Source organism: Octopus sinensis, linkage group LG8 (genome assembly GCF_006345805.1).
Source record: "Octopus sinensis linkage group LG8, ASM634580v1, whole genome shotgun sequence".
Taxonomy (NCBI): Eukaryota; Metazoa; Mollusca; class Cephalopoda; order Octopoda; family Octopodidae; genus Octopus; species Octopus sinensis.
The window spans coordinates 79,395,026-79,412,150 of NC_043004.1; the positions used below are offsets into that span (position 1 = coordinate 79,395,026).

General features: G+C 37.4%; 1 protein-coding gene across 3 annotated transcripts in view; it reads right to left on the reverse strand.

Moving 5' to 3' along the window:
- The window catches only part of LOC115214930 (oxysterol-binding protein-related protein 9), a 138,136-nt gene that overhangs the window by 30,799 nt on the left and 90,212 nt on the right, over positions 1-17,125 (reverse strand). For all 3 annotated transcript variants that reach the window (XM_029784009.2, XM_029784010.2, XM_036505513.1), the window contains one exon: positions 4,184-4,303. In XM_029784009.2, the coding sequence (XP_029639869.1) occupies positions 4,184-4,303 (120 nt within the window). The remainder of the gene's footprint in view (positions 1-4,183; positions 4,304-17,125) is intronic.

Sequence of the window (17,125 nt, forward strand, 5' to 3'; positions counted from 1 at the left end):
TTCAAAATGGCATTGTAGAATGGGTGTGAGAGGCTAGATCAGGCTAATAAGAACATAAAACATGTAGAATATCCTGGCCTGATGTGGCCACCTTAACTGTTAATGGGTTAATGCCCAAGATTAAATTCGTTTTCCAAGATGAATATATATAATTATTATTTAAATGCCCACTTCTTAGGAAAACTATTTTATTTCTTTATTGCCCACAAGGGGCTAAACAGAGGGGACAAACAAGGACAGACAAAGGGATAAAGTTGATTACATCGACCCCAGTGCGAAACTGGTACTTTATTTATCGGCCCTGAAAGGATGAAAGGCAAAGTCGACCTCGGCGGAATTTGAACTCAGAACGTAACGGCAGACAAAATACTGCTAAGCGTTTCACCCGGCATGCTAACGGTTCTGCCAGCTCAACTATTTAAAACTAGGTAGACTGAGCCACAGTCGGTTGACTAACTTTACCAAAGACACTGTGCAGTGCCGCCACCGATGCATTATAAACTTTTGGCCAGTTGTGTCATGACTCCCCTACTGTGAAAACAGAACTGTGCAGAACTCAAAGTAACATTCTTTGTATTCTCATCAACTGGCACAAAACTGCTGCCACCACCACCACCACCCTCTCTACTACTCCCTCCTACTAGCTGAGGGGGTTTTGTCTTGCAAGTTACTCAGTGACTCTCTTGGTGCTGGTGTCATGTAAAAAGTGCCCACTCCACTCTGTAGCATAGTTGGCATTAGGAAGGGGATCCAGCCAGAGAAATCACACCAAAGTAGTCAATGGAGCCTAATGTACCCCCACCAGCCTTACCAGCTCCTGTCAAACTGCCCAAACTATACCAGCAAGGAAGATGGATATTAAATGATGAGGTTTTTTTCTTTAATTCATTTGTCATTTGACTTCGGCCATGCTGGAGCACCGCTTTAGTTGAACAAATCGACCCCAGGACTTATTCTTTGTAAGCCTAGTACTTATTCTATCGGTCTCTTTTGCCGAACCGCTAAGTTACGGGGACATAAACACACTAGCATTGGTTGCCAAGTGATGTTGGGGGAACAAACACAGACACACAAACATATATATATATATATACACACAATGGGCTTCTTTCAGTTTCCGTCTACCAAATACACTCACAAGGCTTTGGTCAGCCCGAGGCTATAGTAGAAGACACTTGCCCAAGGTGCCATGCAGTGAGACTGAACCTGGAACCATGTGGTTGGTAAGCAAGCTACTTACCACACAGCCACTCCTGCACCTGTTTGAATGTTTAACACATTTGATACCAACCTGCCCACGATTAACCTTGGTTCTCTGATACAAACTTACTATCCTAAAATTATCTAAAATAAAAAACCTTCCATCAAAATTGCATGTTTATTTATGTCCCAAACACCAGTTAAATAACAACAAAGTTATTTCACTACATTCTTCATTGTTTTCAAAATTAATCGAAGCAAAAGGAGTGAATTTAAACAGAAGAGTATGGTAACGAAAAGCTTAATCACATCTCTTTACTCAGGGTTGGTGCTACACACGAAACAAGATCACTTGGATTGCCAAAAGTGAGGGCACCTCAAATAACTTATATGGAACTTTTTAATCCAATGAAACACAAAGACTGAATCAATGAAGAACCAAGTAAGGTTATGTCAGGAATATGGAAGGATGGAGGACATGGGTGGGTGAGACAGTCGAGAGGTGGGTGAGGTGTTATGACCTGTTGTATATTTGGTTTGGAATATTTAAAATTTTACCTAATAACAGATTTACAGTGATATGGATGATCATACAAAACTATACCTTTCAGTCTATTGTATCTTGGGAGGGTCACCAATGATAATAATACACACACTGGTTCAATATTACTTCTTTATTGTTAGTCAATTGGTTAAATATCTAACAAACCAAATAATCAATCATTTGTTTGTTTCATATTTAATCAATTGACTAACAATAAAGAAGTGATATTGAACCAGTGCATGTGTTATTATTGGTGTGATGACCGTCCCAAGACAACAAAATTTGTTTCAACACAAGAATTCACAAGAATCTTCACAGCCAAATACAAAAACAAAATATAGATTTCTGCTTTACAAGTTAGTTGTAATTATTTCCATCTGGTATAAATGGATGTAATAGTTGGAGGAAGTTTAAAAAAAAATCTGTGGAGGAGACTCCCCCTATAGAACTCATAGACAGAAAGCAGATATTGGAAGGGCTGAAGGCCTCGGCACTGGCCCTGTTGTTAGTGGTTTTTCTACTTATCGTAAATTCCCTGCCAACATCCCTAACCATTCTTGATATTGGTTCTTTCTTGACTTTCTTTCCGAAACCTATCTACACAAGCACAGTTTAGTACTACTAATTTACAATTCTTCATCCAATTGTGTGTACATTCACACACAAGATGGGCTTCTTTCAGTTTCTGTCTATCAAATCCACCCACAAGGCTATAGTAGAAGACACTTGCCCAAGGTGCCATGCAGTGAGACTGAACTTGGAACCATGTGGTTGGGAAGTAAGCTTCTTACCACACAGCTGCAGCCATGCCTACACGCACACACACACACACACATATATATATATTCGCAGAGTGGTTGGCGTTAGGAAGGGCATCCAGCCGTAGAAACTCTGCCAGATCAGACTGGAGCCTGGAGCAGCTCCTGGCTTCCCAGACCCCGGTCGAACCGTCCAACCCGTGCTAGCGCGGAAAACGGACGTTAAACGATGATGATGATATATATATATATATATATATAGAGAGAGATTCATTCAAATTTACAGAAAACAAAAGATGAAGACAGGTGTTAGTTTAACGCTCGGGAAGAATGGAAAAGTCTTTTATCTTTCAAGCCAATGTTCTTCGACAGAAAGGATTCAGTGGAAAAAAAAAAGAAAAAAAAAAGGGAGAGAGAAAAAAAATATGTAGGGATTAGCAGTTCAACATTGATGTATATATAATATATATATATATATATATAGATAGATAGATTCAGATTAATATGGTACTTACATTGAGGCACCAGAATTTAGTACATAGACATAGAATTCAATTAAATTAAAACAAATGGACACATTAGTATGTTTTGTGCAGCTGAGGATTGCTCTGCATTTAAATTGATGTAATGGTTGCATCGTTCAATTAAATGGAGTTGTGTGAAACGATTGTACTGCATTACCTCTGGATATCCTTGTTGCTTATTTTGATTATATATATTTTAAAATAGTGTATATTTAAACACAAAAGAAAACTACCCATTAACAGGTAATTTTTACATGCTAGAAATAGCAACCAGCATGGCCCAAACCACAATTTTATAGCAATTTTCGAAGTAAATGAAAAATAAAACTTTTACCGTGTTATTTTTATTAGTGGTTATACCATGGTTTCGAATTTCTTTAGCAAATAAGATTATTTGCCATCCTTTAATAGGTAATTTAGCAAAACAATATTACCCACCAGGCAAATTCTCATCAGTAACCGACCTCAATAACTAACTTATAATTCAGTGGTTTTGGCCGTGGTTTGGACATGTTGGCTGCTATTTCTAGCATGTAAAAATAACCTGCAAAAGGGTAGTTTTCTTTTGTGTTTAAATGTACACTATTTTAAAATATGAATATGTTGTCTATTGACTATTTATACATGCTAGGCCACTGGTGGTGATATTTATAACGAATATTTGCTAACCTATATATGTATCTTATGCATACATACATACATACATACATACATACACACACACACACATATATATATATATATTATATATATATATATAGGTAAGCAGAGTTAGCAGTTGTAGTAACCGACTGAGGGATAAAAGTATCTGTATTTACTATTGGTGTCAATTACCTGTGCTATCTCTGGCCATTGGTATGCAGGCACACTATGCTCATAGGCTACAGGGAACAGTAGAATAAACAAAAGTTTTATCAGGAATCAAATTTAAATAAGCAGAAAATGGAGAAAACTTTTGATCAACAAACAAACAAATTGGACCACATCAGTAGATTATTTTTGAATTCAAAACATGACATAAAATTTCTATGTCATATATATATATATATATATATATATATTATATATATATATATATATATATATATATATAGAGAGAGAGAGAGAGAGAGAGATAGATAGATAGTTAGATAATAATCAAAGAAGCAGATACCTACTTGAACCAATATTAATATTCGGCATGGATTGACTAATGCACACATCATTTTCTAATAACTGTGCCTCTGTTGCAGTTTCTACACTATTGTGCAAGGTAGTGTTATCCTCCTGCAAGGAATCTGCAATAGACAAAGACAGTTCTTGTGATAATTCAACATAGAATGGAATACCTCAAACAACAAGCATAGGCTATATTCATGCCAACAGGTTTTCAAGTTAAAAACACTTTAGTTACCATCCTCAGATTGTAATCTGATTAAAACTAAGAAGTAACTAAACTCTGAAACAATTACAAATGCTTTAATTAGAATGTTCTTATTGTGTGAAGTATGATTATTATTTTAATAAATGTGTGTAGTAGTTAGGTCATTGAGGGTAGGCCCTTCTGTCATAGATGACAGAAGAGGGCCCTGCAAGTTATTGCTGAACAACCTGCACAAATGATTTGTTTACAGTGATCAAATGTTTATACTGTACACGAGTTCAGTTGCTCCATCAAACTGACATTACCTGTACAGGGCACAGTGTGCCACACGTCAGATGTCGGAGTGATCGCAGTGCAATGTGAAATGAAACATTTCGCTCAAGAATAAATGCACTGCCCAGGACAGGAATTGAAACCTTGGTCAGGCAATCATGAATGCAACACACTAACTACTAGGCCATGTGCTTTTCTTGGGTGTCAAGGGAACCATACAACTAACTGGCATATAGGGTCAAATCATTTTCAACTTGCCTTACTAATTGGATAAAGAGGATAGTATAACAATTTCAGTGACACAATGTAAACCAATGTTTATTGTTTACTAAAATGAAATAATAATATTTACATTATTTACATTTGACAGATATTTGTCCTCATCTTGTTTGTTGTTAACATAACGTTTCGGCTGATATACCCGCCGGCCTTCATCAAGTGTCTTGGGGAAATTTCGAACCTGGGTTCTCATTCCTAAGGTATTTTTTGATGTTGTTATTGTTATTATTATTATTATTATTATTATTATTATTCAGGTCACTATTTAGAATTGAACTCGGAATCTTGGGGTTAGTAGCCTGCGCTCTTAACCACTATCCCATATGCCTGTGGGCATAGTGGTTAAGAGCGCGGACTACTAACCCTAAAATTCCGAGCTCAATTCCAGGCAGTGACCTGAATAATAATAATAATAATATCGAAAAATACCTTAGGAATGAGAACCCATGTTCAAAATTTTCCCAAGACACCTGATGATGGCTGGATGGTATATCAGCTGAAACATTATGTTAACAACAATCAAGATGAGGACAAATTTCCGTCAAATGTAAATAATTCCTCATCTCTTAGATATAGAACTGTAAATAATAACAGACCAAAAATAAACAATAATTTTATAAAAATCAACCAGATTGCAAAGCAACGGAATAAAAGAGTCACTCGAGTCATAAATTCATAGATTTAGCAAAAAACACTAGTAACAGATTCTGATTTATATTTTTACTTATTTCAATCATTTTGACTGTGGCCATGCTGGAGTACTGCCTTTAGTCGAGCAAATTGACCCCAGGACTTATTCTATTGGTCTCTTTTGCCGAACCGCTAAGTTACAGGAATGTGAGCACATCAGTATTGGTTGCCAAGCGATGTTGGAGGGACAAACAGACACACAAACATACACACACACATATATGACGGGCTTCTTTCAGTTTCTGTCTACCAAATCCACTAACAAGACTTTGGTTGGCCCAAGACTATAGTAGAAGACACTTGCCCCAGGTGCCATGCAGTAGGACTGAACCTGGAACCGTGTGGTTGGTAAGCAAGCTACTTACCACACAGCCACTCCTCTGTCTATCACAGCCACTCAAATTATTATTATTATTATTATTATGGTTATGATTATAAAGGTGGGAAGCCAGTAGAATCGTTAGCACACTGGGCTAAATGCTTAGTGGCATTTTTGTCAGTCCTTACGTTCTGTGTTCAAATTTCGCTGGGGTCGATTTTTGCCCTGCATCTTTTCATGGTTGATAAAATTAGTACCAGATGAGTACCGAACTTGTGGGCCTTGCGCAATGATCTGAAACCATTATTATTATACTAAGGCAGCAAGCTGGCAGAATTGTTACTGCACCAGGATAAAATGCTTCGCAGCATTTCTTCCATTTGTTTACTTTCTAAGTTCAAATGCAACAGAGGTTGACCTTAACTTTCATCCTTTCAGGGTTGATAAAAAAAGGTGACAGTTAAGGGTTCAATATTGTTATTATTAGTATTATTATTAAGATGATGATCTGGCAGAATTGTTAGCATGCCAGGCAAAATGCTTAGTAGCATTTTGACTGTCTTTATGTTCTGAGTTCAAATTCCGACGAGGCCAACTTTGCCTTTCATCCTTTCAGAGTAGATAAAAGTAAGAACCAGTTGAATACTGGGTTGATGGAATTGACTAGTCCCCACCCCACCAAAATTTCAGGCCTTGTGCCTATATTAGAAAGGATTATTATTATTATTATGAAGGCAGTGAGCTGGCAGAATTGTTAGCATGCCGGGTGAAATGCTTAATGGCATTTCCTCCATCCTTACATTTTGAGCTCAAATTCCGCTGAGGTCAACTTTGCTTTTCTTTCATCCTTTCGGGGTCAATGAAATAAGTACCAGTTATGCACTGGAGTTGATGTAATCAATTAATCCCCCACCCACCCCAAATTTCAAGCTTTGTGCTTATAGCAGAAAGGATTATCATCATTATTATTGTTTTGTTCAAATATTAAAATGACAGTTCATTTACAGTTGCAATATGCATGAACAACAAAGTCACACCAGAACTATAATAAAGATAACGATTTCAGAAAAGTATCATTTAAAACAATGTCAATTTATTTTATTTTGATAAGAAGTACCATCATTTCATAATGATATGGGTTATATATTTGTTGTGTGTAAAGGATTAACAAGAAAGATTTAGAAGAGAACAACTGGTGAATGGTGGAGGGATTTGGGTGTAACATAATCCTTTCGGAGAAAAGAATGATTAGTGAAAACGATGGCCCTTGGAGATAATGGTATGGAAAGGTGGCATACGTTACAAATGAGGTGTTATGTTGTGAAATGTGATATTGAATTATAGAAGTAAAAAATAAATTAAAATATAAAAAAACCAGGCACAAAATTAGGGTGAGTAAAATGTAATTTGAAAAAAAAAAATTTAGTTAGACAAACAATAAAAGTATACTCACTAGTTACACCCATGAGAAAGGGAAATTAATTCTAACAGCTTCAAAGCAGCATTTGACTTTTTCTATCCAAAGGAGTTTTTTTAAGCTAAGTTTTACACGCTATTCTTCATAGCTTTATCTGCATTGAGTTACATTGTTCCATAAAAGAATAAAATGGTTGTCCGTGTAAAAATATTGATCCGTAATTCTTTAAGCCTCTCATGATTGTATATATCTAACGACTTTACACTATGAACTTCAATTAAATATCAATATAACCGAGGCTTCCAGAAGACTTTTTAGTGAATATCTGTAACTTTAAATACACGTGTGTGTATGTGTGTGTGCATGTGTATCATGCTGGTGTTGACAAACTGAAAGCTCACGTTTCCATTCATTTTATCATGAGATTTTAATTTGAATATGAATACTTTTGTATGAGCAGCCACAGGTGAGCTGATATCAACATAGTTAATTTCTACATATCATTGTTATTACTATTATCGAACCATTTACTGTCTATCACACAGTATTGTGTATTAGTCTCACAGAAAGAAAGAAAAAAGAACGATAGAGCCAAGAAGAATAAATAGGTGAGAGTGGAAAGGTTGTAAAAAATAGAATGAGAAGAATAAATTGAGAGTATAATACCACGAAAACTAACCAAGCAACAAAGTACTATAGCCTGGTACAGGTTCAGCTTTACTGACAATTAGAGTGAACTACTTTTACAAGTCCTGTACATAGTAGTAACCAACATACTATTAATACGACAGAAAACAATGACAAAAGGCCATCTCTAACTCGATATAGAACAGGAAAATATTGTATTAGTCTTGTTATTCAGATATTTATTTTTATCCTTTAACCATACCCGAGACTGCCCCTAATTCTATGATACAAATTACCCCTTTTTTTGTTTTTCAAGTGATCTAAATCATGTTAATATAATGTGACAGGGCTGAGAGGCAGTGACATGGCAGGACTGTTACCCTACATGTAACATGCTTAGTGGTATCCCATTCATCTTTACATTCTGGGTTCAAATTCTGCTGAGGTCGACTTTGCCTTTCATCCTTTTGGGGGGTTGATGAAATAAGTACCAGTTGAATACTGGGGTCAGTGAAATCGGCTTACCCAACGCCCAAATTGCTGGCCTGGTGCCAAAATTTGAAATTAATAAATGTTAGAAGGCAAGGTGGACAAAATGCCTAGCAGCATTTCTGCCAGCTTGCTACATTCTGAGTTCAAATTCTGCCCAGGTCAACCTTGCTGTTCATCCTCCAGTGGTCAACAAAATAAAGTACCAGTTAAGCACTGGACTTTCCCCGCTCTCCTCCAGGATGTAAGTTCCAAACACCAACTTAATTCTTATTTTCCAAATTAATTGAAACAAAGGCAGTGTATTTCATCAGAAATATGATAACAAAAGGGGTTAAAGTGACCTACATCCCCCAACACTCCACTTCATTGTCAGCTGTGTTAAGTTTAATGGCAATGAACAGATAAACTGTTTACCACTTAATTTTCTCTGAAAAAAACAACAAAAAGCTGGTGTGCAGCTTATACATGGGGCATGGCTCATATCAAGTTTGAATATGAAGAGAAAATTTTGTATCAAGATTTCGCACTAAATTAGGGGAATTACTTATATATGAATAAATACATTATATTCTTTTATTCGTTTCAGTCATTTTACTGCGGCCATGCTGGAACACCGCCTTTAGTCGAACAAATCTACCCTAGAACTTATTCTTTGTAAGCCTAGTACTTATTCCATTGATATCTTTTGCCGAACCATTAAGTTACAGTGACTTAAACACACCAGCATCGGTTGTCAAGCAATGGTGGGGGACAAACACAGACACACAAACATATAAAATCTGAAAGTTCAGTAATATGCTAGGCCACTGGTGTTAAATTGATGTTAATCAAATTAATATCCAATTTCTCACCCTCATTTAAAATTTTATATATATATATATATATACACACACACACAAACACACACAATGGGCTTCTTATCAGTTTCCCTCTACCAAATCCACTCACAAGGCTTTGGTCGGCCCACTTGCCCAAGGTACCATGCAGTGGGACTGAACCCAGAACCATGTGGTTGGTGAGCAAGTTACCTACCACACAGCCACTCCAGCACCTATATATATGAAACTTATAAACCCAATAGAAATACAGAGGGCCTGTTCCATTTGGGATTTTCTATATAATAAAAGAAAATAATAAAAATGAAACGGAAACCCAAACCAGTTTATAGAGAAAGACGAATTTAGTCCCACTTAGCTCAGAAGATACTAACACCATAGAAGGATGACAGTTCATTCAGGTTTATAAAGTTTATATAACTGAAACTTAATATCAGCAGACCAGCTTAAAGACAGAAACGAACAATAAAAACTGCAGAAAAGAAAAAGACGTGTACTCTATTTATTGGGTCGTTACAAATGACAAAGCTTTCTAAAGGGAAAATGGTCTGCTTATATTGTGTTGGTTGGTTAAGTGGATGATTTCGTTTTTTAATGTGATCACGGCTATTAGGCTATTACGTGTGATTGTTGTCACCTGATAAAATATTTTGAAATATGACAAACCAATGAGAGAGAGAGAGAGAGAGACCTTCGACACAGTCAGTGTGGCAGCTAGAAATAGTAGCCAAATTGCTCAAATACCATACCCAATTGTCTTACACCAAGACAAAAAAAAAAAAAGGACAATTTGAACAATGTGGTCGTGTGTTTCCTACAGGAGAAAAAAAAAGATGATTACGACTGGACTATCTTTGATTTGTTAAGTTTGTAAGGCACAAGTGTGGAAGTGGGGTAAGAGGTTTGCTTCCCAACCACATGGTTCCAAGTTCAATACCACTGTGTGGCACCTTGGGTAAGTGTCTTCTACTATAGCCTTGGGCTGACCCAAGCCTTGTGAGTGGATCTGGTAGACGGAAACTGAAGAAGGCCCACCATGTATGTGTGCCTTTGTGTTTGTCCCACTACCATCACCTGACAACTGGTGTTGGTTTGTTTATATCCCCCCATTAACTTAGCAGTTAGGCAAAATGAATAAGCACCAAATTTTCAAAAGAAAGTAATATTCGTAGCCACTTTAACATGGCTGTCCATTCAAGTGGACTCTACAGTGATTTTTTTAACCCCAAGAGAACATCTCCCCGAACTGGTTAACAATGCACAGCTGCTTCTGATAAAATTGCGAGCAGAGGAGCAAACCCCTACGGCAGAAATGTCCAGTACTGAAGAGTGGCAGAAATAGCCTGAAACCAGAACTGGTCTTCTGGTCCCATTGCTAGGAGATGGTAGGGGTTCACTGCCCTGCTTGCATTTATTGGATGCAGGTGTGCATCGTTAATCAGCTAGAGGAGATGTCCTCTTGGGGTTAAAACATCACAGTAGAGTCCACTCGAATGGACAGTTATGTTAAAGTGGCTACAAATATTATTTGTCAGTACAACTACTGTGTTGATCTCTTGAAGGGATTTTAGAATTAGCATTTTTACTTGTTTAAAAAAAATATGGACAAAATACCATTAAAATACTCCCCAGCATGCTAATGATTCTTCCGGTTTGTCACATTGATATAATAATAATTTCAAATTTTGGCACAAGGCCAGCAAGTTAAGAGGAACGGGGTAAGTCAATTACATTGACTCCAGTGCACAACTAGTATTTATTGTATCAACTGTGAAAGGATGGAAGGCAAAGTCAACCTTGGTGAAATTTGAGCTCAGATTATAAAGACACGAAATGCTGCTAAGCATTTTGCCCGCATGCTAACGATTCTGCCAATGTGCAGTGATAAAGGTGAGACTGTTATAGCATATTGTAAATGAATGAATGCTGTTATCCCAAAAAGAATTCCAAAGAAGACACAATGTTGCAAGAAGAATTTATTGGGAGTTGTGCGTCATATATGGATTGGATAGAGCGAAGATGTGGCATGGTCAAGCACTAGGAGTAATTAGGGGCGACAAAGTAAAGATATGGTAGTGATGCATTGTGATCAAGAAATTGACTATCAAAAGCCAGATACAGTGGTTAAAGAGGATGAAGAGGAAACGACCTGTTTCATCATAAATATTGCATGCCCTGGTGATGACAGAGAATCAGAAAAAGAGAAGCAGGTCAGATATGAGGATTTGATGTGGAAGATGAAAAAATCTGTTGTCAATGAAGAAGGTGAGCATCATATCTGTTGTTGGAGTGTTAGGAACTATAAGTAGGAAGCTTACAAACTGGATTGAAAAGATAGAAGTAAACATGAAGATGAAGCATCGAGAGAATAGAGTGTTGCTTGAAACTGCACGAATGCACCACAGAGATCTGAAAAACTGAATGAATAGTGCTACAGTCTAATGACTGAAACGAGTAAAACATAAAAGGTAGAAGAGCAAAGTCTCCCAGGACCATTACAGTATATTCTGTAATGTGGCTCAATTTTTATGTAACTGAAAATATAGAGAAATTATTATTTGAATATGGCCACATTTTTGGAAAAAATTTTTCTATTCTAAAATTTGTTCACAACTTCAGAAGAAAAGAAAATGTCTGTATTTACAGACCCTGTATTCTTTCCATGTTACTAATTTGGGATGAAGACCAGGTTTAAAACTAAAAATACATAAATACATACAAGCTGAGATATTGACAAAAATAGGATAAGACGAACAAGTGTGTGTGTGTGTGTGTGTGTTTCATTGATCTTTGGCATAGGAAGCACTGTTGTTCTCATATATGATTTTGCTTATTAACGATTTATGATACTTATTAGCTTGTTATGTTTACTTTGGAACAATAAAGTTCATGTATGTATATATATATATATATATATATCCATATATAAACACACATATATGTTTGCACACACACACCCATCAAAATGTTTCTATGCAATTGCGCTGCCAAAGCAGAGGTCTGTATTGCACTCCTTGCAGTCCACTTTAAGAGGCAGCCCTTTATACCCCACTAAATGCCTTTCTTGATGTCAACAACCCTTTCAATCTCCTCTTACAACCCCCCCCCTCCCGCCACTCCCACAAACACAGATTAAAGTAATGACAGATAATAAATCAAAGTACATCCTTTCTCCAGGACAAGAAAGAATGAACATATATAAAATTATTAAGGTGGCTATTCGCAATTTAGAACCGACACGCAACAAGTACATTAAAGCATTGCTAGAAATAAGAGTCAAAATAACTCTTAGCCATGTGAGAGCACTTCAGTGACAAATGTATTTGTTGCCTATCGTTTCTAAATTGCAAATAACCACCTTAATCTATAAAACTCAAAATGTCTGTGTGTGTGTGTGTGTGTATGCTTTTTATGCGTTTCCACATTTTTCATCGAATTTTGATGAAATTTGTTTTATTAAGTGGTAAATTTACTCAGGCTGGTCACTGCTGTGTTACTAATGCCTAGAGATACCCACTTCTAGGAGAAAAATCGATAAAACTCAAGGACCCCGCCCACTTTTTGCAAAAGAAAAGCAAAAGTTGCAGAAACATCCGATTTTTATAATTTTAGTGTCAAAAGGACTGTCATGTTGCAACATTTCAGACAAATATTTTGGCACTGACTTGAGGCCTCTGATTCCCAAGAAAATTGTGAAAAACTTTTTTAAAAAATCCATTTTTCGCATTTTTGCAAAGTTACAAGATAGAAAACTTTTTACTGGAAAGTTTGATTTCCTTGGTTTTTACAGCTAAAATACCACCATGTAATGGCGGTTCTACCAAGTATCTGTTCTATGTCCAAAGGCATCCCTGTGCGACAAAAAAATGAAAAAAAAAATCTTTAAATTGATTTTATACACTTTCCCCCCCCTTTAAATCTTCAAAAACTTCTCACTGCTTCGGTGGATTGCATACAAACTTTACACACTATTTACTCATCCTAAGGATAATGTTAGGAGACTCCAATTTGCACAGAATTCATCTGTGTATGACCAACAATTGTGAAAAACTGAGTAGAAAACCGGTTTTTTTGCCCTTAAAGCCCTCATTTTTGACCAAATTCGTCCAAATCTCACATGAACAGTACAGATGACTCAACAATGGTTTAAAACTATTTTTGGTTAATATTCTTTAACTTGCGACAGATCAACAAAATACAGTGAAACATCACCTTTTCACATTTTTGCAGTTACACCCAAGAAAGCTGTTTCAAGGAATGTCCGATTTCTTTTTTTTTTCTTTTGCTTTTTGTTGTAAAGAACCACTGTGTTGCATCATTTCTGGAAATTATTTCCTCTTTGTACTTGTGCATCTGGGTTCTACAGAACACTGCAAAATATGGACACTCCTCCCGCTCTAACAGCTTCACCTTTTTTGCAGAGGGCTAGGTCTAGGTCAACCTTCCACTCTCACTTACTCCTCTGTGTGCGAAAATGACTAATGGCACTTAGTTCGCGTCGTTCATACTAATCCCCCCATAATTAGACAATATCCTCTCAATACCAATCTAATAGGATAAAATGCTTGTGATGGCAAGATATTGTGGGATTTGTAAACATTTCCCTCCACCACCATTACCCAAACTTCGAGCACTTCCTCCGGCGTTTGATTGTGCAACTAATATATGCCACTTGGGAAAAAACACTTCTTCCTCAATGTCAATATTTGCAACATAATGCAAAAAATACTCAAAGAGATGTACAACAAAAAAAAATGGTATAACCTATTAAGAACATTGCTGAATATTTAATACCCGAGCAACGCCAGATACTCCTGCAAGAAATTTAAAATTCTCACTTCACCATTTTTGAAATCAGTCAATGTTTTCTATGGTGTTCTCCATAAGGCTGATGAGGGGATTTAGGTTCTTTAACCCTTAGCGTTGGAGTAATGGATCACTGATGAATATTGATTAAATCTGAAATCAGCACTGATATGACTCCAGCTTGCTTATCATAGGGAGAAAGCCTGTTTCCCTTGTCAGCCATTAGGAAAGTGCTCTCACATGGCTAAGAGTTGTTTTGACTATTATTTTAGGAATGCTGGTGCCTACTAGCACCCTTCATCACTTTAGTGACAACTGTACTTTTTCAATATCTGTATATATATATGCGTGGAGGTATGTGGCTTAGTGGTTAGGGGTGTTGGATTCATGGTTGTAAGATTGTGGTTTCAATTCCTTGACCAGGCAATGTGTTGAGTTCTTCATTTCATGTTGCTCCAGTCCACTCAACTGGTAAAAATACGTTGAACCTGTGATGGACAAGCGTCCCATCCAGGCGGGGGAATTTATATGTCATGCAAATTGGGAAACTGGCCCTTAGGATTTGGCATGATTTGAGAAGGAACCTTACTTTTACTTATATATGCTTTTATTTGTTTCAGTCATTTGACTGCGGCCATGCTGGAGCATCAGTCTCTTATGTTGAACTGCTAAGTTATGGGGACATAAGCACACCAACATTGGTTGTCAAGTGATGATGTGAGGACAAACATACACACACACACAAATATATACATATTTATATATGTATATGTACAAAGAGCTTCTTTCAGTTTCCATCTACCAAATCTATTTACAAGGCTTTGGTCAGCCTAAGGTTATAGTAGAAGACATTTGCCCAAGGTACCACACAGTGGGACTGAACTGGGAACCATGTGATCGGGAAGTAAAGTTCTTCCCATACACCTGTGTGCATGTGTGTATATCATCTCACAAACAAGTCAGAGAGTGTGGGTGTTAAATATTTCATTTAATACCTATTTCTTTACTACCCACAAGGGGCTAGACACAGAAATCAAACAAGGACAGACAAATGGATTAAGTCAATTATATCGACCCCAGTGCATAACTGGTACTTATTTAATTGACCCCGAAAGGATGAAAAGCAAAGTCGACCTCAGCGGAATTTGAACTCAGAATGTAGCGGCAGACGAAATACTTCTAAGCATTTCGCCCGGCGTGCTAATGATTCTGCCAGCTCGCCACCACATGAAAAAACTGACAATAAAATGGTAATATAATAGCAGATTAAAAACCAGATACTGAGGAATTACTCCCATGCCTGAAGTCAGCTGACCTTACGCTTTTTATCACATATCTTCACTCAAATTTGTTTCTGTAGTTATGCAGACTTTACTGGTTGTTGTGTCACTATGTCCATATGGTAACGTGACAAATGTAGGTAGCCAAGTATTTCCTCTATAATAAAACAATTGTCTGTCCCTCTCTCATATTCTAATCTCTTGTCTGGCACACAGCCACTCCCATCAGCTCCACTCCCTCTTTCAACTAAGTGGTCTTTGTCTTGCAAGTTACTTGTGCTGGCGCCATGTAAGAAGCACCCAGTACAGTTGTAGGCATTAGGAAATGCAATTCAGCTGTAAAAACCATGCTAAAATGTGTAACTGGTGCCTGGTGCAGTACTCTGGCTAACCAGCTCCTGTCAAACCATCCAACCCATGCCAGCATAGAAAATGGATGTTAAATGATGATGATGTGGAGTAAAGGAGCTGTATGAAGAAGGGCCAATTAATGTGGATGGAACCTGTGGAAGTGGGAGACTTGGGAAAATGTAGGAGAAGGCGGTGATAGTTAAGATCAGGGTTTCAAGCCACATCGAGGAGATGACAAAGGACCAAGATAAGTGGCAATATGCAGTGCTTGAGAAGACCTGCATTAGGGTGAAACTGAAGTTCTGGATGCATGTGTATACACACAAATGATACCCTCGCCCAATTTGTCCTTGTCAAGCCTTCCCTATCCACACACCCCATCCATCTTCCTATCATTCATCTCTTCAATTACTTTGGTTACTGCATTATTCTACAATTTAAAGAAGAACTACATATTTCTGTGTTACCACTTACCTCTCTCTTCTCCAAAGACTTTCTTTTGACACTCAGCCTTTGTTCTCAACATTATTCCTTCCCATTCATATTTTCCTTTGACTACTCTTTCTGTGCTACCAGTTACCTCTTCCTCTCTACTGCAACCTCTTCCTTTTGACACCTATGCCTCATAACTAACACTGAACCTCATCCTCCCCTTTGTTTGCCTGTCACTGCATTCACTCCTAGTTGCACCTCAATCACAAGAGGGCTCTCACCCCACCCCTGTCCTCTTACAAATTTTACTCACTCACCTCTGCCCATCCCCTTCCTGTCTCTCATCCTTTCCCTATCTACTGTATTATTATCACTATTACTCTGCTGCTCTTCCTATTTTTTGTATTGCCAGTCATCCCTTCCTCTCCCCTGAGTCACTTCTATTGACATCCGTCACCCACCACAAGCTTAGATTTACCATTGGCAACTCCTCCAGTTTTGTTCACCGTTCTTTACATTCACCCCCACATCCCATACTCTTTACTATTCACTTTCTTGTACCTTAAGAGTATACAATGTTAACTTTAACTCTCTTTCCAGCTTTATCCCCATTATTCCCCACCTCCCAACCTCATATAATGTGGGCTAGGCATGTATTTCCCAAGTAACAAAAAAATCTGTTTCTGCTCCTTCAATAACACTTTACCCATTCAACACTTAGTATAAAACAACTCCCCTCTCAATTATACTCCAAACTAGTTAAGAGCAATTCTTCAGCCTTGAAAGTTACATGGCAACCTCACTAGTGCTGGTGCCACAAAAACAAAAAACAAAAAAAGAACACCCAGAACACTCCATAAAGTGGGTCACATTTAGAAGAGCATTTACCGTAAATCCTCGAGTATAATATGCAGGGGATTTTTAGGGGGCTGTA